This window comes from Psittacula echo (assembly GCF_963264785.1).
Source record: "Psittacula echo genome assembly, chromosome: 3".
Taxonomy (NCBI): Eukaryota; Metazoa; Chordata; class Aves; order Psittaciformes; family Psittacidae; genus Psittacula; species Psittacula echo.
In genome coordinates, this window is record NC_137736.1 from 60,395,977 (window position 1) to 60,418,380 (window position 22,404).

The window sequence follows — 22,404 nt, forward strand, 5'->3', positions numbered from 1 at the left end:
ACACCCCAAGGCAATGGAGTGCATACATACAGTTTATGCGGCATAACTGCTTTGCTTCCCCGGAAGGCTGTAAGTGCTCAGCCATAAGATATTCAGGCAGAAAGCTTTAGGACTTTCTGGGCACCTGGCAGCAATTTGAGCCCTTCCAGACATTAAGTCTATTAAATGTTTAGTTACTAATTTTTCAATCCATGCCTTCTTCCACTTCAAAAAAATCTGCAAATCATTTTGAATAAACTGGGAAAGTCCAACCTCAGGTAGGCTGTATACATGACTAAATTTTTCCATGAAAACCCTGGCAATGGATGAAACTTCAAAATAGATCAGGTAATGCTTCAAAATAGATCAGATTAAGGTGTGCTCAAATCAGCAAATTTGGCTCTTCTCTTGTAATAACCATGCAGAAAAACAGTGAACTTGGTTTTCTAGCTGAATTGATTCTAAAGTCCCACCAGACATCCTACTCTAGCGCTTGGGGCAGCACCAGTAGGATGCATCTAAAGTCCGTTTCACTGTGGCATGGCTGACGTGACTTCTTTGACTTAACAGGAGCCACAGAATTATTTGCCATGTTCTTGTCCCTGTTGATCTTTCAGCATGGAAAGTAGGGAGACAAGCATCCCAAGGTCTGTTCTGCCCCTTAATTAACATTAATCAAATTAATCCTTGTCCATATCCTTCTTATGTACTTGAAAACTTAATATAATAGTTTCATCTCAGTGCAATTTGGTCAGCTCTCTGAGGCTCCTTTATTCTTACCCATCACATCTTTTTCTCCCACAGTGCCATCCCTGACTATTGCAGCACTGCGCCATTTATGTTGATTAGAGGATGATTATTTGGCGGACCCCTGTTCACTCCTAGACAAACACTAAACCAAATGCAGGCTTCACATTTAAATTAAGGGCTTCAAATTGCATCTTATTTCTCCTCAACATGAGCTTGAGCCTGTTAACAGATAAAGGAATCAATATTGCACAGATAATGCCTATGCTTCCAGGTCCTGGTGGCCAGGCTTTGGCTCTGGAGCCCAGCGATGTCCCGAGTAGCTCCTTTGCCAGGGGTTGTATCATGCGGCAGTGGCAGTACTGCATAATCCGAATCCCTGGCAGCAAGAGAAAGCAAGCCAGCAGAGTTGAACCCAGGATGTCTGGGCTGAACTCACACCCAACCGCTCATCTCTCCCACGGGCTTGCCACAATGGAGCACTAGGGTCCCAAGGGAGTTGCTGTCCTCTCCTGCTCTTCCCCTTGGCCCTCCACCCTGGGAGACACCTAGCTTGTGGTTGGTGGCCCACTGAAAACCCTGCTGCGTCATTTCTGGGCTGTGAAGGTTGGCCAGCCTATTCTAGTCAAAACAAAAGGGATTGTGGCTTTGGATCACAGGCTCCTGGTGTCTGAAAAGTTGCCTACTGATATGTCATGTTTATATTTGAAAAGTGGCTTACAGATATTTCATGATTATAAAACAATTTAATTCTTTCAAAGTGAATGCTGGGTTCCTTCCCTGAAGTTCTTCCATGTGACATCTAGCGCAACCCTTTGGCTAACTTCCAACTCAAATGCAGTATTGACAGTATTTGGTTATTTTCCATGTGTCACCGGCCCGAGAGAAGGGCTGTGTGTTTCGAGTGGTGGGTATTTCACAATGGGACTCAGGTATGTGCTGGGAAAAGCCTGCCTCAGCCTCTGCCAATCTGCTGTTTTGTTGCCCTAATTAAAGTTTACACTGGTAACCTAGGGAATGAATGAAGAAACAAACCTTAACCAGTCTCATTTCTTCACTTGTGCGATGGAGTCCTTTGGAATTCACAGGGAAAATGTTAAACATGGTAGAGAGGTAATTTTGTACATGCACCCCTTTGTTTCTCCGAGTGCCTTTCTTGACATGGTATTTTCTTCAAGGTACTTGGCCTCCCAGCTTTTGAAAGGGGTAGAGTTGTTTTGGGTGCAGGGTTTTGGTAGGTTTTCAAAAGGACTGGAATATCAAATCATGTGGTGTATATAATCATGGGAAGTTCCTTTTCTCTAACCTTACAAGGCTCGAAGATTTTATGCTATACTTCATTGTGCAACACAAGAAAAATACCTCAGGAACAGAAATGTCTTTTATTCCACTCCCCATGTATCTGATGCTTTATTCCCTCAGGCACTACTTGTTTGCCAAAGGATTGTTTAACCACTGTTTGACAATTTCCAAATGCGAAAAAATGCTGGGTTTCATCCAAAGGAAGGGAGGAGCTTTTCAAAGTTTTGTATTTAATCTTGGTTAAAAGTAAACAACTTTACCCTTTCAACATTAGTCATGCCTGTTGTATAAAGTGCAGTGTAAAAGTGCTCAGCAAAGGAGCGCAACGTTTTCCATACTTTGTAATTATTAACATTTGCATTTGGGATTGGATCAGATTGAATAACTGGCACGATGTGGTGTACAGCAGGGATAACTGGGAGAGCTGGGGGATGGTGGGAGTAGAAGTGTCGCGGCTCCTTGCTGGAGCCAGGTAGCTGGAGCTACCTTCAGCCCGCAGACACACACCCTGGGTGGGTGAGAGGTCTCTGCTGGCTGGCATTTTGCAAGGATTAATGTGTCTTTAAAAAGGAGGTGGAATGAACGGGGGCGAATGAGGAAAGAGCCCCCAGCTCACCACATAAACTGCTGGCACGGTGCAGTCAGGCCCTTCTTGTGGGGACAAAGCATGCACCGGCTACAGGGGATTTTCCCTCCCCAGCAAACCCCTCTCTGAACAGAAACTGCAACTCTCCTAACAAGCAAATACCGTATCTTACAGGGAGACCCCTTCTGCGGGTGAAGGCCAGAACCCTGCCTATTCCAGGTGTTTCTACGGCACAGCAATGGGGACTGGGCAGATTGGCCGGGTGGACACAGCAAGCCCCGTGTGCTGGGTCCGTGCGAGGTCAGCAGCAGGCAGGGTTGACAGCCGGCGGGGCTGGACCGGGCGGGCAGGAGGCTCAAACAAGAGCGGGGCTTGGAAGGTGGCAGGGATACTAAGCCGTGCCCCCGCTCCCCAGGCATCTCTGCCCTCCCTGGGGAGAGGGGGAACCCCGGAGCCCGCTTCCTGCCGCCCTCAGAAGTCGGCAGGAATGCCCAGCGAGGCGAAATTTCGCAAGGCTCCGAATAAACAGCTACTCCCAGGCTCCAGCACACTTCCTTATCTCTCACTGGCCACTTCGCAGGAGGAGTATTAGGAAAAAAAAAGAAAAAAAAAGGAAAATAATGCTAAGTGGGGAATAAAAAGAATGACCTACTTTGCAACAAGGAAAAAAAAAAAAAAAAAAGGAAAAAAGAAGAAAAAAACAAAAAAAGCGCTGTCAAGGTTTTGCTCTAATTGCCGGTGCGGCGTTGCATAACCAACCCGAGTGCTCCTGCCTGTGCCCGGGAGGCCGGGAACCCACCCCTGGGCATCACGGTGCCGTGCCCCGCTTCGGCTCAGGTCCCGCGGCCACCGCCGCCGCCGGGGAAGTGAGCACGGATAGAGCGCAGGGTCAGCCCCGGGCCGGGGCCGTACGTCCCCAGCCAGCCGGGACCCGCCGGGAGCCGGCACCGGGCACCGGGGCAATCCCGCTTCGGAAGGACGGTGGCACTGTGGCCCCTGGCATGGCGGGGGCTCTCGGGGTCAGGCTCTAGGGGCCGCCGCCGGTGCGGAGCGGGGATGCCGCTGCAGACATATGTAAACGCGGGCACGCTGGGGTTTGCTCCTGGCGTTGTGAATCCATCCTTGATGCGGGGCTGGCTTTTTGGTTGAGGGTTTTATTACATTTTTTTTCTCTGCTTCGCCTTCCGTCCTCTTCCCAGCTTCTCCTTTTCTTGGATCCTCGCCTGTCTCCTCCCACAGAACGAGAGAGAGGGAGAAAAAAAAAAGGTCACGTATGTTTGGAAAAATATGTAGGTCAGTGGAACATTCCCTGCACTTGTGCACAGGGAGCCGGGGCGGGAGAGCTCCTTCTCAGCCCTCTCGCTACCCACCGCCCCAGCCGGGCCCTGCCGGAGCCCACCGCGGGGAGGGGGGAGGCTAGCACCAGGTTCCCTTTCCCCCTGCCTGACCCATTTTGCGCACCGACCTCGCGTCTGTGCTCTCCCCCCCCGCTTCATTCACCCCCCTCCTTCCCGCTCCCTGCCGAGGAAAGCGAGAGAGCGGCGAAGGAGGAAGCCGGCGCGGGAGAACCGCCGCCGCCAGCCTCCGGGGCCGCGGCTGCCGCCCATGGGCGCGGGGCGCGTCCCCCCAGCACCGCCGGCTGAGGACGCGGGGCAGCTGCGGGGGCAGGCGAGGGGAGGCGGCGGCGGGCGGCGATGAAGGGCCGGCGGAGAGGATGCCCCCGCCTCGCCCGGCGGGCTCCAACTTCCCGGAGAACTACCGGCCCCGCAGCCCCCGCGCCTCTCCCGGCCGCGCGTCCAACTTAATGCCCCAGCAGGAGCCCCAGCCAGCAGCCCTCCCGGCCCCCGGCCTCCTCCCCTCCCCGCAGCAGCCCGGGCTCCCGACGGCCTCCCGCTGCCGGCGGAGCCCCTGGCCCCGGCGCGCGTGGGTCCCGCGGCGCCCGGGGCGGCGGCAGCGCGGCATGCGGCGGCCCCGCGCACCATGAGACACGGCACCGGCACCGGCGGCAGGCAGGAGGCGGCCAGCGTCCCCGGCTCCTCGTCGGCGAGGAAGAGTTTGCCGGCTCCCGAGGCCGGCCTCCTGCGCGGCTGGAGCAGCGGCGGCCGCTGCCGCAGCGGCACCGGCAGGCACCGGAAAAGCGGCGGCATCCAGCCCGGCGGCACAAGCATCGCCACCGGCGGCGGCTCCCGCGCCCAGGTGGCCACCGCGGACAGCAGCAGCAGCAGCGGCGGCGGCGGCTCGGGCTTCCCCGCCGCGCTCCCGCAGCACCGGCACCCCAGGTAACGCTCGGCCCTGCGGCCCCGACCCTCCCTCTCCCCCGCGGGGCGCCCTCCCGCCCGCGACACCCGTGTGACCCCCGCGGCGGGGATCTTGTCCGCTCCCCTCCGTCCCACGGACGATCGCGGCCCTGGACGTGCCTGGTGGTGCGGGGCGGCATCGCCTCTGCCGCGGGAAAGTTTCCGTGGGGAGCGTGTCGCGTTTGTCCCGGCCGGGCCGGCGAGGTCCGGCCCCTCATGTTGGAAACGCAAGTTCCCCCCCAACTCGTCACCGTCCCCATTCTCGTCTCGGTGTGATCGGCGGTTTCCTGATGTTGGGGTTCATTTAAGCTGGACTGACGCGGGGTCTGGTCAAGGAAAACTTCCAGTAAGACCAGTGGGATTTTTGAATGGGTAAAAGCTCCCGGTGGGAGCAGGGGTTGTGTCGTGTGCTGGGAGAGCCCTGCTGCTGCGGCCCTGCGACGGGCTCCCGTTTGGTTCCCTTCAGCGTGCAGAACAGGGGGAGACGTTGCATCCACGGCTGAGTGGCGACACAGAACTTGTGTCACCAAGAGTTGTGGGGTGGTGTTTTCCTCTACGGTCACTAGCCTGATTTGTCAATTAACAAGAAACTTTCCTCCATACTCCTTAACCGTCTACAGGGTGGCAGCTTACTTTCGCTCAAGTGACTCCAAAATAATTAGCGGTTATTAGCATTACAGCCAGCAGAGGAACTTGAATGTTTTCACAGTGCTAAATCTCCAGAAGGGCTGTAGGGTTCCCTCAGATGGGCGCAGCTAACCTGAGCGCTCCGCTCAACAAGTGGCTGCCCTTGAAGTAGAAAAGTCTATTACCCTGGTGTGAAACGTTGATTTGTATCCCACCGGGGGTTTTAGTTTGTTTTGTGGTACTAAATGATTGGTGTTCACAGTATCCAGACCTAGCCAGCTCATCTGTTGATCTATGATTCTGAGAACCATCAGCTGGTGGAGGGCCCAATCCTGCATACATTCCTGTAGATTAACATGGACATGGAGTTGCCCTGCACGGATGGCCTGGAAATGGGAGTATTTGGAGAATGTAGTTGCCAAGCTGTGCACTGGCTCACTGAACATGTGGAATCGAAGGTTTTCCAGAACCAGATGTCTAACGCTGGGGTGATTCCTCAAGCTGGCTGCACTTCTGTGCCTGAAGCCTGGAGACAGTAGGCTTGCCTAATATTGCTTTCCCTCCCTAACAAAGGTGCCAGCCTGCATATAGATGTCACCCCACGTATGTGCAGGATTGTACCCACAGACTGCGCTTTGCAGGTTATGATTATTGCCCAATTTTCTAGCCTAGAGCATGCAAGAGCACTTGAAGGAGTTGCTATTTTACCATAGGCAGCAATGTTTTCTACAGTTAGAATTACTTAGTGCTTTTCAGTACAGTGTTCTTCTTTTAGGTGCTTATGCATTTGCTAAGCTTAAACCTAAGCTGACATTTTCCAGGTCGAGTGTTTGCTGAAGAAAGACTCTCTTTGGGAAGTTTCAGATGAAATGGTTCAGCTATTTCTGAGAACATGGTTAGAGGGAAACATATTCTTTGGCCACATATCTGACGAAGATGGTTTAAGTATACATAATCCTGCTTTAGGAGACCTTGATATTTCTTTTCCTGTGAATCTGCATTTTTTGGCTATGTTGAGAAACACTTTCATTGAGACTTGAATTCTTGTGGCTTCGTGTTTGGAGCCGGAAAAAAAGATACTTGGCTTGGGATCAATCTTGTGATGGGGGTGTGCCTTATGTTGAGCCTGTGAAAAGCTTCCAGAATATGTCTCAGCTATCATTTTGTTACAACACTCAGGTTGTGTGCTCTTGGTGGAGGGATGTTGAGGGCTTCACCATTGCACTTACTCACTGAAGATGCTCTCAGCATGGAGCACACTGAACACCCCAGCATTGTTAGGAGATGAGCAACTGCTCATCTTCCTGGGAAAAATGAGAGCACTCCAGCTGGTGGCTGAAGAGCTGCTTGGACTTTCCCTACAGTTGTTCTTCCCAGATGTTACTAATATGGTGAGTGCCATAAAAAAGGAGCACTGAAGACTGTCTCAACTACGTCTTTGGTGGCAGGGTGTGCCTGCTGATGCGGAGGCAGAGTGGAGAAGTAGGAAGCTGCTCAATTTACATGCATGGTGACAAAAAATAGTGGGACTGGAATGGAGAAGTATTAGTGATGGAGGGAAAAATGAAGAGGAAGGACCTTGAATTAAGTCAAAGGACTTGATGGAGTCATAGATGACAAAGCTTAGGAGCAAGATGCAAGGAACTGTAGATCAGATAGAGGTGGAAAACCCAGTCCAAGAGAAGGAATGGTGGGCAGGAAAAGGTGATGAGAGACTGGTGGTAGACAGGAACAGGAGATCTGAACTTGCAAAAGCAGTGGGTTTCAGTCTTTCAATGATTGGGTCATGGTACTAACTGCTTTTTAATCCTTCTTGTCTTCCTCTTCACACTGCCTACCATGTTCTTCTGTCCCTGTCTCCACTTCTTTGCCCCTCCACTGGTCTCATAGAAATTGATGTTTTGTCTTTGTCATGAGGAGCAGTTATTGCTGCTCCAGTGACAGACCTTGGACCTGGAGAGGAGCTATATCTTCGTTGTGGAGTCCAGGCTCAGGAGTTGCTCTGAGCCCATGTGTTTGTTCTCCTTATCCTCTACCGCACCGGCAGGCAGCACCCAAAGGAACAGGACCCGGCACCAGGGCCAGTTTCAGGCCTCAAGTCTCCACTGTGGTGTCTGCCCACCTTCTTCCAGCACTAGGTTTGCCGTGGACAGGGTAGTAACTTTGCATGCCCCAGTCAAATCTCATGATAGATTTTTATGCTGTGAACACAAAGGACTCAACGCAGCTGGTGACTGCTGCAGTAGGCTAGGGTGGGTTTTTCACTTTTTAAAACAAGGGAAGAATTTATAGCTCAGTATATTAAAGATGCATCAAAATAGTGAAGCCCCGTGGAACAAAATAGTATATAACCATTTAACTGATGTTGTATCATAATATGTTCATTTAAGGTAGGAAAATTATGATCGACAGCTGATGGTTTCAATTTGTAGCTCTGGTATTCTTTAAAGATAGGATGTTTTGCACAGCAAATGTAACAATTTACATAAGCATTGCCTGTGTTCAACTGTGAGTTTTGAGCAATCAGATTACTTACATCACTATGCAATTGATGATTGGCAAATATCATACTGTTGAAAATTGCATTCAAATATGTATTTTATGTATATTTAGTTGCTTTTCTTTCTTTTAAGCTGAGTTTAAGTAACTCCCATTTGTGTTTATGGTTTTGCTTTCGGGGTCTTTGGGCAGATGCACTTGAGTTGCAGATTTTGTAGAGGCATCATTACCTGTATAAAAAAGTAATTCTCCTAGATTGTGCTTAGCTTTCGGTCGATCCTTGATCTTATTAAAACTTGTTCTTGAAAAGTTAGGCTGAGGCCATGCAAATATTTATATTTTAGCTAATTTAATTCAGTCAGAAATCAGCATTGACTTTTTCTTTATGAGTCTGATTACCAAAGTTTGAAAAGGAAACACCATGTAATAGTATTTAAGCAGAAGGCATAGATGGTGCTGGATTTGTCCATGTAGTGGTGTTTTTGTATTTCGCAGTTTTTCAGAGGGACTAAAGCCATTACTCTTGTTGTGACCCTGCTATGGGCCACACAGGGTATATATACCACCAGTATATCATCCACTGAATTCAGAAGTATGAGAGTTGCAGGGCAGAAAATGCAAGGGATGTGGTCCTGTAGGCTCTTGCTCTGAGTAAGCAGCTGAGAAAGTGCAGACTTGGTTCACTCTCCACTCCTTGCACTCAGGGATGTTGGCAGATTAGCTTAAGGGATTTTTGGACACAGCTTTCTTGACTTTACACACACAAATTCAATGTACATTTTGGGGATAGAAAGGTAAGTATGTTTTTTTATGCTTCTCTACCTGTGTCTCTTCCCCCTGAAGACAAGTCATGAAGTACAACTCAGTCCAACCAAAATGTGTTTAACTACACTTTGGTAAAGACATTTCTATTCCTTTGTCCAAGCTCCATGGCAGAGATCAGTGTTTCTTGCATGCCGCCTGCCACGTTTGGGAGGAATAGTGATGCACCCCCAGTGCTAGTTTTAATTTTGTTTCAGTCTGAAAATTCACCTGTGGCTTCAGAAAAATAAAACTCTTATGGAAGTAGGTCACTGGTGAGCTTGGACCTTTGCCATTTGGAAACAGTATTGCCACATGCTTTGCCTGGTACTCTGTCAGTATCTGCTTGGTGCTCCTTGTCCTCTCCTTTGCCTGCAAGCTCTCTGAGGCAAAGCCATCTCTTTCTTCTGTGCCTGTGTAGCAGGTGACATGCTCCAAGATACTCCAAAAATGACCATGTAAGTGGTAGGATCAGAGAGGTTATCTCACTTTCTCCTGCGTGGGTACAAGTCTGTGTAAAACAGCAGGCCTTTCGCTGGCCTGGTTATGACAGAAGGTGTTTTTTCAAGTATTTTACCACTTTTCTTTGGGATCTGTGCCTAAAATAGAAGATTTCTAGCCAAGAGAAATGATGATACAGGAAGAAGATCTAAAGGATGTGTGTGTGCATTTGAGATCAGAATGGAAATTTGGAAGTTCAGGTATGAAACCTCTTTGTCATTTCAAAGCATACAAGAAGTGCTAGCATGACAGAACATCATCTACTGGGACATTTCAGTCACCCTTTCTGTTTGAGTATCTTCATGTCAGGTGAATGTCATATGCATGTCAGTTGTTGAAGGTTAATAGAACAAGGTATCTCTATTCATATAAATTCATTGCTACAGGTCACTGAAGGTGCAGAAGCTAAAGTTAAATAAGAAGAAGTTAAATAAAAGGTAAATAGAATAATAGGAATTTTTTTAAAAAGTATGAAAAATAGTAAAAAATAATCCCATTATTCCACTGTATAGGCTGTGGCATGCCCACATCTTCAGTATTGTGTTTTTGTTGATCCTCCCACCTCAAAGGTGTATAATGGTGAGGAAGGCAATTCAGAAGGAGGCAGCAAAGGTGTTCAGAGGAACACAGTAGCTCCTGCCTGTAGAGTGACAATGCTGAAAGAGCAATGCAACAAAGATACGTAAAATTAAGAAAGCATGGAGAAGGCAAACTGGGAGTGACTGTTCACAGCTACAGGAGTGGAGGGCATCGGATGGGTGAAGCAGGCAGTTGAAGGGATGGAAACAAAATGAGATGGCTTTTCACATGGCATGGTGAGGCTGTGGAGCAACTTACCACAGGATGTGGATGCTGAGAGTTTACGTCAGCTAATGAGGTGACTGGATGAGTTCATGGAAGAGAAATCCATCAAGGGCTATTAAATACAAAACCACTGGCTTAGGAAGTTTTGAGCTGCAAATTCTTGGAAGCTTGGTGAGTATCCTGGGGAAATATCACCATTGATTTGCATGTTCTTATACTTGCTCCTTAGCACCCATGGCTGGCCATGGCTGAGAGGGGGTGACAGGCCAGGTGGTCCCCCGGGTTCTGCTCTGTGAAATGTAGTGGGCCAGCATCTGTCTCACTAAGGCTCCCAAGGCCAAAGGATCCTGGTAGCTTGCACCTTCACTGATTTGGGCTGGCCCTGTTATAGCAGGTCTGACATGGAAAGAGCTAGTTGGAAGAAGTGAGTTTCAAGTGTTCCAAAGCAGAGCCAGGGCGTGAGCTAGAACTTCATCAGGTCAAAAAGCAGGGTACAGTGCTCAGGCTCACTCCCTGGTGTCCTATTATTGAGCTGCGGAGGCATGGCGAGGATAGACAGCCTTATCTTCTTGGGTTCAAGTAAGTTCAGAAAGCACTTATATTCACCGAAGCAATCCCACCAAGAGGCACTGGATACCAAGATACAATGCCTGGCTGAAGAAGTCTCCGCTGGGAGGCTGTAATATTGCTGCATGCCTGCCCTGCTCACGCAGGCTTCCCAATCCTTTGCTGCTGTCTCGTGTCAGGGAGAGGGTTCAGGACAGGGTGGTCAACTTCCCTGACCTGTAGTTGCAGTTTCATCTGTCTGTACGAGACTGGGCTTTGAAATCCTGAACTGAGAATGTAAGGATGTGTGGGAAATTAATTTTCTTCAGCTATCCACTGCGCTTAAGCACTGGTTGAAACAATAATGTTGTGTTTACTGCTGTTTACCAAACCAGACGATTTGCTTATTCATCTGAAAGGCACATTTTAAAGCCCTGGATTGCACTTAGCATGGCTGTGCTAAACCGAAGACTGCGTATTGCTGTTTGCTTAAGCAACAGTCAGAGCACAGTGTATCCAAATACTAATCAGCTCATGCTGATTATTATTTGCTGTTGTTGTAAGAGATCTACTGCTCTTAAAACAACAGCAACCATCCCGAACTCGGCAATGTCTAAGTCCTTCTGTTTCTTAAAATGTCTAGATGCTAACTGATACAGAAACTCCAGTGCAGCACTTAATGGAGCTCACAACTGCCTAGCTGTGTATTTTTGGGCTACCTTATGTAATAAAATGGCAGGCCCTTATCCTGCCTGTGCAAGCGAGGTTGCATAAGCAGCCTGGGGAAACAACCAGAGCTCCAAGAGCCCTCCCAAATCCTGCATGTCTTATTTGATCTTGTTTAACATTATTTAATAAGCAATATTAACCTCTCCCCCCACCGAAGTATCTCAGAGCAGTGATGCTGATTTGATTTCATGCACAGACCTCACTTTCTAGAGAAGTCATCAAACTTTTCAGTCAATTGAGCAGTGTGATGTCTGGGTAGCCTTGAATTTTCTGTAATCAGCACTCGATCTACTTAAAAATAAGAACACATTAAAAACAAAACTTTGAACAGGAAAATACTTGGGTTTTATTTTCAGTTCTAATTTGGTAACCATTCTTAAAGTTCATCGCTATGGTTTGTTCTATCTTGGGATAAACAATTTATTATTCAAGCTGCTTTGTTGTTTGGTGTTTTTTTGCCTTTAAAAATAGACAATGCCGTTCAATCTTTGGGAAGAAAACCAGCACGAGATAATTGTAATCAACTTTAACAGGCTTACAGATGGCAATGAATTTCTTTAAGCATAATTTTAGCCCTGCAAACAATAGTAATTGAGTTTGATTACTTATTACCGTTTTGTCATTGATGAGCAGGCCAGACTGTTTTTCTCTTGATTCCCTCTGTTAGGTGTGTCGTTTTTAAACTGGAGAGCAATTTTAATAAGGCAGCTCCCACCTGTAATCTTTAAATCAACAGGTGGATGTAACCGTGCAAAACCTGAGAATTGCTGTTTATCTGATTGAGTCAGCAGCTGAATGAATCCAGCTCTGAGCGTGTCCTAGACTTATTGGTTTGGGTGGGACACCTTTTGTTAATACGTCATGGAGAACTGACATGATATTTCCCATATTATGGATAAGAATGGTATGCTTGCAAAAGGTTGTCAATAATAGGCATTATTACTGCGTGTGATCATCTTGACAGTGGGATATTTTTCTGCTGTTCTTACTTCTCATGAAAAATATCTGCCTTGGTGTTTTTATTGGTAATTCTACAGATTTTACTTGTGGTATTTTGTCTGTTCCTGGTTTTGGCATCTAAAACAGTAAAAGGTTTTAAATTGGAGGCTTTGCATTAGACATACCCACATTTCAGTTACACTTCCAGTGACAGTTCCTTTAATTTATGTTTATAAAGGAGAAAACAGCTATATGGTTTCTACATGGACCATTAAGAACACTGTGAGTTAGGCAGAATCTTCATTCTTTTCATAGATGAGAATCATTTTTTTAGTTTGCTTTATCTTTGGTTACCACACTGAGAATAATATTTTATTTTCCAGTCTATTTATCTTATGCTTCCTTTTCAATATATTAATACAATATTTGGGAAAGATACCTTCACAAAAACAGCCTAATCGAATAATAGTTCTGTGATGAAACAGATGAGTGCATTGCCAACAATTTCAGCAAAAGCAATACTGATAAAAACCAAATCACTCATATTCACTCTTGTATTTATATGTTTTTTACAAGAAGGACTCAAGAATCTTGCTTGGTTTTTTGGCTGTCGCTGAAACCAATGGAAACTTTGCTGGAATAATTCTGGACCTTTAATTTGATTGTTTGCAAGGTGGCACAAGTCAGTTTTTTCATCTTCTGTTCTTCCTTTCCAGCACAAAGGACTGATGTAACTCAGCTGGTCGTAGCAGTTACGTTTGTACTACTGAGCCCCTAATATCCACATTTCTTCAAAGACATGTAGTCTTTTTCAACAACAAAATATCTTGGTATATCTTGCTGTTATCCAAGTATAAGAAATATAGCTGCCTTTGATGCCTACCCTGCTGTCCTCATTAAGGCAAAACTCCCACTGAAATCAAGGAGAGTTTGGCTGACAAAGAATTACTGACTTGAGCTTCTGAAAGTTCTAAACTTTCTCTGTCACTTTTTGGTTGAGGGTTTTGGTTTGAGTTTGTTTTTTTTTTAGTTTAGGTGTTGGTTTGGGTTTTTTTTTAATTTTACATTACTTTTAATCTCACCTTGTATTTTAACTGATGTCTCTCCTTCTTTTATATTTTTGAATCTTCAGCTGTCTTCACTAGGATCTTTTATTATTTTTTACTTCAGTCAGGCCTTAGGACCTTCTACTTCCCACCTTGCCCTCTCCTCCTTTCTTCTGTCCTCTTACTGTCTTGCACTATTTCTCAAGTTATCCTGCTGTTATCCTCTCCTTCACTGTAAAAAGTTGATATACATCATGCATGTTTCCAGGAATTTCATTTAGCTTGTTTAGACCCCTTCTACATACAGGTGCCTATATTCAGGTACTTGTGTTAGGGTGAAGCAGCAGTTTGTAAGGTTGGTGATGCAGAGATCTATTTGCACAATATTAATCTCTGTAATCTTTCCTCCACTTCTGGGTAGGATCTTGAAGTTCCTTTGAAGTATTCATGGAGGGTTTCAGCAGTAAATTGAGTTTTGGACTGATAAAATGAATATTTGGCATAGTATTACAATCAGAAAAAAAATACTTAAGGATTTTGAAGTGTGTGTAAAAGGGGCTCTGTTGAGTGTGCTAAAACTGGAAATCTCCAAAGAAATGGGGTTTATTCATCATTCTTCTACTGTGCAATGTTACAAGCTTCAAGCATTTTTATAATACTATTGTGCATCACTTCTCTCATCCATAAACTAGGGCAGCTTTACAGAGTCTTGTAGGCTACGATCAATTCTGGGTGCCATTCATAGCCAGGTAGTTGAGAGGCGCACAAAGTGGGGAGCTAAATATGTACCAATGGCAGAAAGAGAGCCACACCAAAGGCTTTTTGGGGCGTTGGTCCATCTCGGTGGTTAGGGTACCTGAGGCAGTACCTTGTCACCACAGGCATTTTGCTTCCCGCTGTGCCACACCTGGTGACACTGGAGTTTTCCCTGGGTGTCCTGGCTCTGTTGGTGACCAGCAAAACTGCTTGGTTCCCCTATGCTACCTCTTAATTATTTGCATTTTTCAGATGGAAAACATTTAGAAAGTGCTAAATATTGTTATTTTCATGCAAGTTTTAGATCTTCTTTTCCAGAATACCTCATTTGTGCTTGTGAAATAAATAGTAGGTGTATAGAGTAGTGTTTTAAACTAATGTCATCAGATTACTGTTTCTTAGCATCTGTGTCATAGAATCATAGAATGGTTAGGATTGGAAAAGACCTTAAGATCATTTAGTTCCAACCCCCCTGCCATGGGCAGGGACACCTCACACTAAACCATGCCACCCAAGGCCTCATCCAACCTGGCCTTGAGCACTGCCAAGGATGGAGCATTTACCACTTCTTTGGGCAACCTGTTCCAGTGTCTCACCACCCTCACAGTAAAGAACTTCTTCCTTATATCCAATCTAAACTTCCCCTGTTTAAGTTTTAACCCGTTACCCCTTGTCCTGTCACTACAGTCCCTAATGAATAGTCCTTCCCCAGCATCCTTGTAGGCCCCCTTCAGATACTGGAAGGCTGCTATGAGGTCTCCACACAGCCTTCTCTTCTCCAGGCTGAACAGCCCCAACTTTCTCAGCCTATCTTCATACAGGAGGTGCTCCAGTCCCCTGATCATCCTTGTGGCCCTCCTCTGGACTTGTTCCAACAGTTCCATGTCCTTTTTATGTTGAGGACACCAGAACTGCACACAATACTCCAAATGAGGTCTCACAAGAGCAGAGTAGAGGGGCAGGATCACTTCCTTGGACCTGCGGGTCACGCTCCTCTTGATGCAGCTCAGGATATGGTTGGCTTTCTGGGCTGCGAGCGCACACTGAAGCCAGCTCATGTTCATTTTCTCATTGACCAACACCCCCAAGCTCTTCTCCACAGGGCTGCTCCAAATATGCAGACATACTTCTTCTTAGAGTAAAAGGCATAATGCCAGACTTGCTTATTCTCCCTTAAATAACTGAACACGTTTTCTCTTATTGTAACAGTTACAAATAATTTTTCAGGTGTCCGATTGCCTGTTGCTCTGGCAAACCTGAAATGTTACATAAACCTAAAAAGGTTACATATATAGGGTAATTCCAGTTAAAAAGGCATTTCTTCTTTAATGCAATTTCTACTCGATATTCTCAAACCCCTCCTCCTCCAAAGAACAATTTAAAGCACATCTGAAAAATAGATTTATTGTTGTCGACTGAATGAGAAATTTGATAAAGATTGCTTTTTGGTTTCCATTAAAAATAGTTAATTTTTCAAAGGACTGAAGAATAAAGGTTCAATTTTTACTTTGAATTTCAGTTTTTGTTTGCCTGGTCTACAATCTGTATACATTTCGATGTCCTAATTGACATTACACTTGGCATATTTCTCTGCATATTTTTTCTCAGTGTGAAACTGTTAGAGGGTCATTGTGCTGGTTAATGAAAGAGAGATGACATTCTTTGTAAGTCGTGAGTATTTTAATATCCTCCTATGCAAATTTTGTCTTTTCATAAAAAAAAAAAATGTTTAAAGAGACATCTTAAAAAAAAAAATAATCCTTAGAAGTGCTGAAAAATGCAGGTTACATTCATTCAAAATCTAGATATCCAGTGGTGGGAGGTGATGACACATTTCAAATTTGCTACTGTATAATTAAGAGGGGATTCCATGTAGGAGATGTAAGCATAAAAATTGGGTATGGCTCTTCACAATGCTGCTAGTTTTGCAGCTTAATTCCTCAGTACTTTTCTTAGAGTGTATAATCAGTTACGCTTGTGCTGATTTAATCAATTATTCTTGTGCACAAACAAACAAACACAAACAAAACCCAGCTAATTTCAGACTGTCTTTGAAACATCAGGCCTAGAGATTTCACTTACAGTGAAAGAAGCATTATTTTCAAGCCTCTAGAATGATCTTAAAAATGGCAAAGATATATTTGGGAACTATCATACTTCTGGGTACCGGCAGCTGTGTATCCTTATGCAAAAGTGGATTTGGCTGAAAGACCAATTCATAAATATTGTATCTGAAGATTGCAGCAAGCTTTCATATTTGCAAGAGATAATATAAAATGTGCAACATTTTTTTCTTCACTCTAAGGAGTTTCAGCTTAAACAGCTCCGTCTCCCAAATCTGATGAATAATGGCCAATGAACAAAAGTATCCATGGCTTCCCTAACCACGGGGGCTGGCGACCGTTCTGTCCGTGGAGGAGGAAAGGTCAGCCTGCTGTGGTCAGTCTGAAAGCCCTCCAGTGCACTGTCAAGCTGTGAAGCTGCTTGGAGGCGGGAGATGTCAATAAATAACTTGATTCCTGCACTCCGTGACTTCCCATCTCGCGGTCTAGGAGCTTCCAAGCAAGCAAGCTAGCTGCGTTGCTTGGAGAAACCAAGTGGGAGATGGGGGAACCTCTCATTTCTCTGTTAAAAAAAAAAAAGTATCTTTTTTTTTCCCCCTTTTTTTCTAGTCCTCCTCCGCCTTGATCTGCTGTTTGGGGAAGTGAGGGGTGTAGTGGGGGAGGTAAGACTTATCTTTGATGTGATGGCTCCTTTCGTTCTGGGCTGCTCTCCAGGAAAAAACTTTTCCCCTTGGGGACACAGCATTTTTCATGGTAGAGGCTCTGCGAGTGAGAGTGCTGTGGAAGATCCTGAGCTTGCCTGACATGCGCTTGGCATTTTAGCACAGATTCAGCAAAGCAGCTTTATTGAGGTAAACACTTAGGCACAGGCCTTTCGTTGCACGTTTGCTCCAAAATTCATCTGAGTTTCTTTCCTGAATGTAGAAAGACTTAAGCACATATTTAAGGGCTGAGTAGGTCCCCAGTCTGACTCACATGTAGCACAGCGAGGATGGGTTGGGTGGAGAGGGAGCAGTCATCGCAGTAGCACGGCAGCTGAGAAGTGGGACGTACCATCTGAGAATCAGCACGCCACAAACAGTCCTTGTTCTTCCTGGAGGCAGCTTTTTAGCTGCGTGTGGCCCCAAGAAGAGGAGTGCGCCCAGACTTTTTAATTTCACCTGCCCAATTGTTCTCCCGTTTGTCTTCATTTTGAATTACTTTGCATGGGGCTCAGATAATCTGAAGCAGGTTTATAATTAAAATGAGTTTGGTTGTTCTGCAACCTCATGTTTGGCAGCTTTAAGATTTACCCATCTGGCACCCCAAAAAGAGGATGGCATTCTTCTGCAAAATGCTTTGGGTGACCTGTATGTAAAGGCAGTACTGTTTACTGAGTCCTCTGAGGATTACTCAGACTGCATCAGACACAGAAGGCTTCTGAAAATTATTAAGTATTTGTCAGCAGTGCTCACATACCCAAACCTTTTGGCTCTTTCTAGCTACTTCATTAGTGAAAAACGTTGGTTCACAGTTCTGCCTGTAAAACTTAAATTGATTCAGGCACTGATGTAACCTTTTCTGCTTCTTTTGAAGATCTGAAATATGAATCTAGATTAATGTTTTGCAGCACAGAGAAGGGAAGAGAAAGGTGCTGCAGCACGAGCTCAGAAATGCTTCTGCAGGAAGGTCATTTTGGCGAGCCAGGTCTTGTCTGCTGCTAAAGGTCTTTGCTGACAATAATACATTTCTCTAGCAGCTTCGTATTGTATGCAGTTACTCAACTGACAAAACTAAACTCTTTCCCCAAACAGAATGAACTACTCCAGCAAAAAGATGTTTGGAGGGAGTATAGTAGAGTTTTCAGCATAGGGTTCGTTGAAGGTTTTTCCACATTCCTCACTGTCAGTGCTGCCCAAAATTTGAAATACAGACTACACCTAAACAGAATATGGATAATGGGTTCCAAAACCTCATCTGATGAAGAGCTGTACTTGGTGCATTTCTTCCTGCATTTCAATGAGGAACATGGCCACAGTTGAGATCATATGGTTTTCAATGGTCATAAGACAGGAAATGACACACTTTTTTTTCTGCATTTAATCTGGAGGTAATAATTTTTTGCATGTTTCTCCCTAGTCTTGTTTCCCAGCTACTTTACAGGTTTATACCAAGGAAGTTTGTTTGATGTGAAACTCCTCTCTGCCAAAGCACGACACCTCTTGCAAGGCAATTGTCTTAAAGAACAAAGCAATGACTGGGGAGTCATGAGACATTTCTGGCATGAACTCAGGCAGCACTGCCCCCATAGTGTATTCTTCCATTTAAGACTGATTTTCCATTGCTTTTATCAAATCTTACTCATTCCTGCTAAAGCCGTAGATGCAAGACTGCTTTAATCCATGAAAGGCTCTGCTGCTACTGCAAAGAATGATCCTGCCTTACTCCCATTTCTGGACACTCATTTCTGTTATTTCATTTGTCCTGGACCAGTGGACTAGAGCAGGAAGCCCATCTTGCTGAAATTTAACCTTTTCTGTATGTGGATGGGTTAATTTTCAGCTGTTGTGTTTTCCTAAGCTGGTTTACTTGCAGCCACACGAATGGTGGTGTTGGGGTCAAAGGAGGAAAGTGGGATTTTCTTTGGAGCCCCTATGGTCTTAACCCATTTCACTTTACAGTGTTTGCTGAACATTTTCTGGGACATGTGAGTGTCCTGGAGGAAAAGTGGGGCTAGGGTTTGTTCTGAGGGGAGCTGGCAAGTGAAGAAGTGGAGGCGAGGATATCAACCGAGGGAAGTTGTGCAGATCAGGCACGGAGATGGTGAGCTGGGGAGAAACATGGACCATCAGGAGACGGAACAGAGAGAGTGGATGGAGTAGAAAACAATGACCAGCAGGAGAAGGAACATGGACAGTGGATGAGAAGCAACTGAGACAAGGAAATCTGAGCTGCAGTCCACAGCAGTGGAGAGAAAGGAGAGAGGAGGGATGGAGAAAGAGCCCTAGTACAATCTTGGGTAGAGAAGGGGTGCTGTGGACAACTGGAAGAAGAGTGTCAGGAAGGGAGCAAGCATGGAGCTGAGCCAGGGAGAGGGAGGTCAGGGTGGCAACATGGTGCAGTGCAGGAGGGGGAAAGAGGTTGGAGGAGAAGCTAGGGAGGTATTTGGGCTGAGCAAAGCCTAAAAGTTGTGTTGGTGATGCTCAGAGTCGTTTGGGAATTACCTGGGACTTGGAAATCCAGAAATAAAGATGAGCACATGCTCATCCTAAAGTGTGGAGCTGGAGAGACGGGTCAGAGAAGAAGCCATCAGGCTGGAGGTCAGTGAGACAGGCAGAGGCTACTCACTCATACAGGCACCTGGAAGGAAAGCCTGGTGTTGGCAAACTTGGTGCTTCTCTGCTGCCTCAAATACCAAAGGGAGAGCATCTCATCCCTGCCTCTCACTGTTCCCCCTTGTCCCTATATACAGCAGGACCCTATGACCACTGTAGCTGCCAGCTTGTTAGCTGAAGTGACTGGAAGACTGCTGCTATTTTGGAAATGTCACAACAATACCAGGTAATGAGGTTTTCCCATTTTTGAAAGACCTAGCAAAGTCACATGCTCATAGAAACTGCATTAAATGCTAACTGCTACGGATGCAAACTCAAGCACTCGAAACTTAGGAAGTAGTATAATTAAATCTGCCTGTGTAATTTTAATTTATTCACTTCCTGCATATTCATTATGATTCAAAGTGGTTTGATGATGTTCTGTGTAACCAAGAAAGGTTCTCTTAACTGGAAGAACCAGGCAGGGCTTCCTGGGAGGTGCTGTCCCCAGACTGCTCCATAGGAAAGACAAGAGCTGAGGGTGATCCAGTGAGGCTATCCCTGAAGAAAATTTGCATTTCCTGCAGCCAGATATATGAGTCTTAATAAAACTCTGAAGACTTCAGACTTTCTCCTTGATAATTCTGCAGAACTGTAGGTACATTTACTGAGAAAAGCTTTTCTTAGAGGAGCTCCTCCATTTTCTATTAAAATTATTGTTTCTTTAACTTTGGGTCAGAGCAGGAATGGAAGGAAATGGAAGGAAAAATGAAGCTCATGTGTAGCTGTACTGGCTACAAGTAGTTACATACAAAAACAGGGCTAAGAAGTGGTATTTTTTGCACAACAGAGCTGAATCATGAAGGGCAGTGCCAGAGTACCTACCGCAGGTAGGGAGTGGACGCAGTCAATGGCTTCCACCACTAACAGCACTGCCTAGTTCAATTATTTTAGCTCCTAACAAGCCTGAAAGATAATTTGGTAGAACAGGATGAGCATAACACAAAGATATTGCTGGGTTATGGCCAGGTCCCTTATATCCCTGTCCACAGCAGGCAGGGAAGATGGTGCATGGTGACTGGCTGAACTTTCCAGCCGGAGCATTCCCAATGACTAGCTACTGGGTTCAGATCTACTTTGCACCAGGGAAGCAGTGACAAGCACATTAAGGGTAAAATTCTGACTTCTTTGAACTTCAATGTGACCAAAATTTTGGCTTTATGACCCAGAGGTTTGGGTCTGTGCTAAGGCCATTAGATGCTGTTTCCTGACGTGCCCTTTTCTGTTCACCACTATATGCTACTTTGACTCAACATGCATCATTTTATGGCCTCTTTATCTCTTTTCAAAACGGGGTTTCATGGTTCAGCAAGCTTGACGTAGTTCAAAGTGGAAAAAAATTGCATTTTGTTTAATTGGAAAGTATTTCCCTGGAAACTTTGTTTCTAATAAGTTATACAGCTAAAAAAAGCTATTTTAACAGATTAAATTTGACAAAGAATTTTTAATTTGTATTTTGAAATGCATATAATTGAGAAATAATAACTATTGAGTCCACAGTGCTACTTTCTTGTTTGTTTCCAGGTATTTCAGCTGCTTAGATAACTGTTTTGGTATGGTTAAATCCACCTTTCAAGACTTTAAATTAAAAATTCTAACTGGTTTAAATAGACTAATAAAGACATTTTCTTGCTAACCGCTAAAGTAATTTTTATGAATACCTCAGTGATAAAATTTTCATTTTAAAGAATTATGCACTATTTTTATATCTTAGAAAATATCAGTTGTTCATGCTTAGCACTATATAAAGCTTCAGCAGTTCTTCCTGGTATGACTTATTTCAAGATTGTCAGTATGTAACCAAACTCTTGAGATCAAACAGGCTTTCTAATTAGTTTTCTGATCTTCTAATTACATCTTTTAGAAGCAGATTGACAGGCATTAATGAAACTTTTAATGTGTATTTATAATTTACTCTCTACAAAATCTTGTGCAAAAGGAATTTTATTGTCTCTTCATATGCTCCTTAAGCTAATGAAACACGAACTTTAAGAATATTGCTGTAACAATGTTGCTTCTTGCTTGCTGAGCTGGAATTGCGTGTGCTGTTTCGTATTATATCTGTAATTCAACAAGGTATTAAAACTTGTGCTTAAGTTTGAAGTTATTTTTATTGTTGAAGTGTCTTGATTACTCTCATGCATCAATGTCTTCATGAGAGTAATACGTCTTGCTTCTATCATATATTTTTACACTCCAAACCTATATATATGCAAAATATCATCCTTTAGTTGTGAGCTGTTTAAAAACAAAGCTTTATGCATTTCTCTTCTGCTGTGCAAGGCTTGGAAGCTCTGAAAAGTAAAATAATGTAAACAGTAAGAATAAAAACCTTTGCAGTGTCCATACGTCACATCTTGTCAGATTGATGCATTAACTTGCTGGATTATGGGCTTCAGTCAGCAAAAAGCAAAGCAAACTGGTAAATTAAAGTTTGACCTGGTTTTCCATATAATTAAAATAGTCAGTAGACTCAAAAGTGATGGAAGGCAGCGGACTGTGCTAGAAGAGAAGGCAGAAATTGAAAGCAAATATAAGTTACCTGTTAGACAGCTCTTCAGGAGAGAGAGTCATTCTTTCATTTATTCTGGGTTATGGAGACCAAAAGCTTCTCCGTGGTCTTTCAAGGGATCCAGTTAATGTCTGAAGTCCATCTATTTTAGCTGCAGTAAATACATTGTTGTCTTGATAATGCAATGATCAAAGTCTCAGGGAAGAACTCCAGCATTTCTATGGTTCATAGTGCGAAAGAAAGGCTTGACAAGAAATGAAATATAATTGATAAGCATTTAGTTTAAGTTGATTTTGCAACCTAGAATCATAGAGTGA

At 44.8% G+C, this 22,404-nt stretch overlaps 1 protein-coding gene across 1 annotated transcript in view; it reads left to right on the forward strand.

Moving 5' to 3' along the window:
• Nucleotides 1-4,594: 4,594 nt before the first annotated feature.
• Nucleotides 4,595-22,404, forward strand: part of NPAS2 (neuronal PAS domain protein 2) — a gene marked incomplete at both ends in the record, with an annotated part of 104,139 nt that continues 86,329 nt past the window's right edge. The window contains one exon of the mRNA XM_080614271.1: nt 4,595-4,893. Coding sequence (XP_080470397.1) covers nt 4,595-4,893 — 299 coding nt within the window. The remainder of the gene's footprint in view (nt 4,894-22,404) is intronic.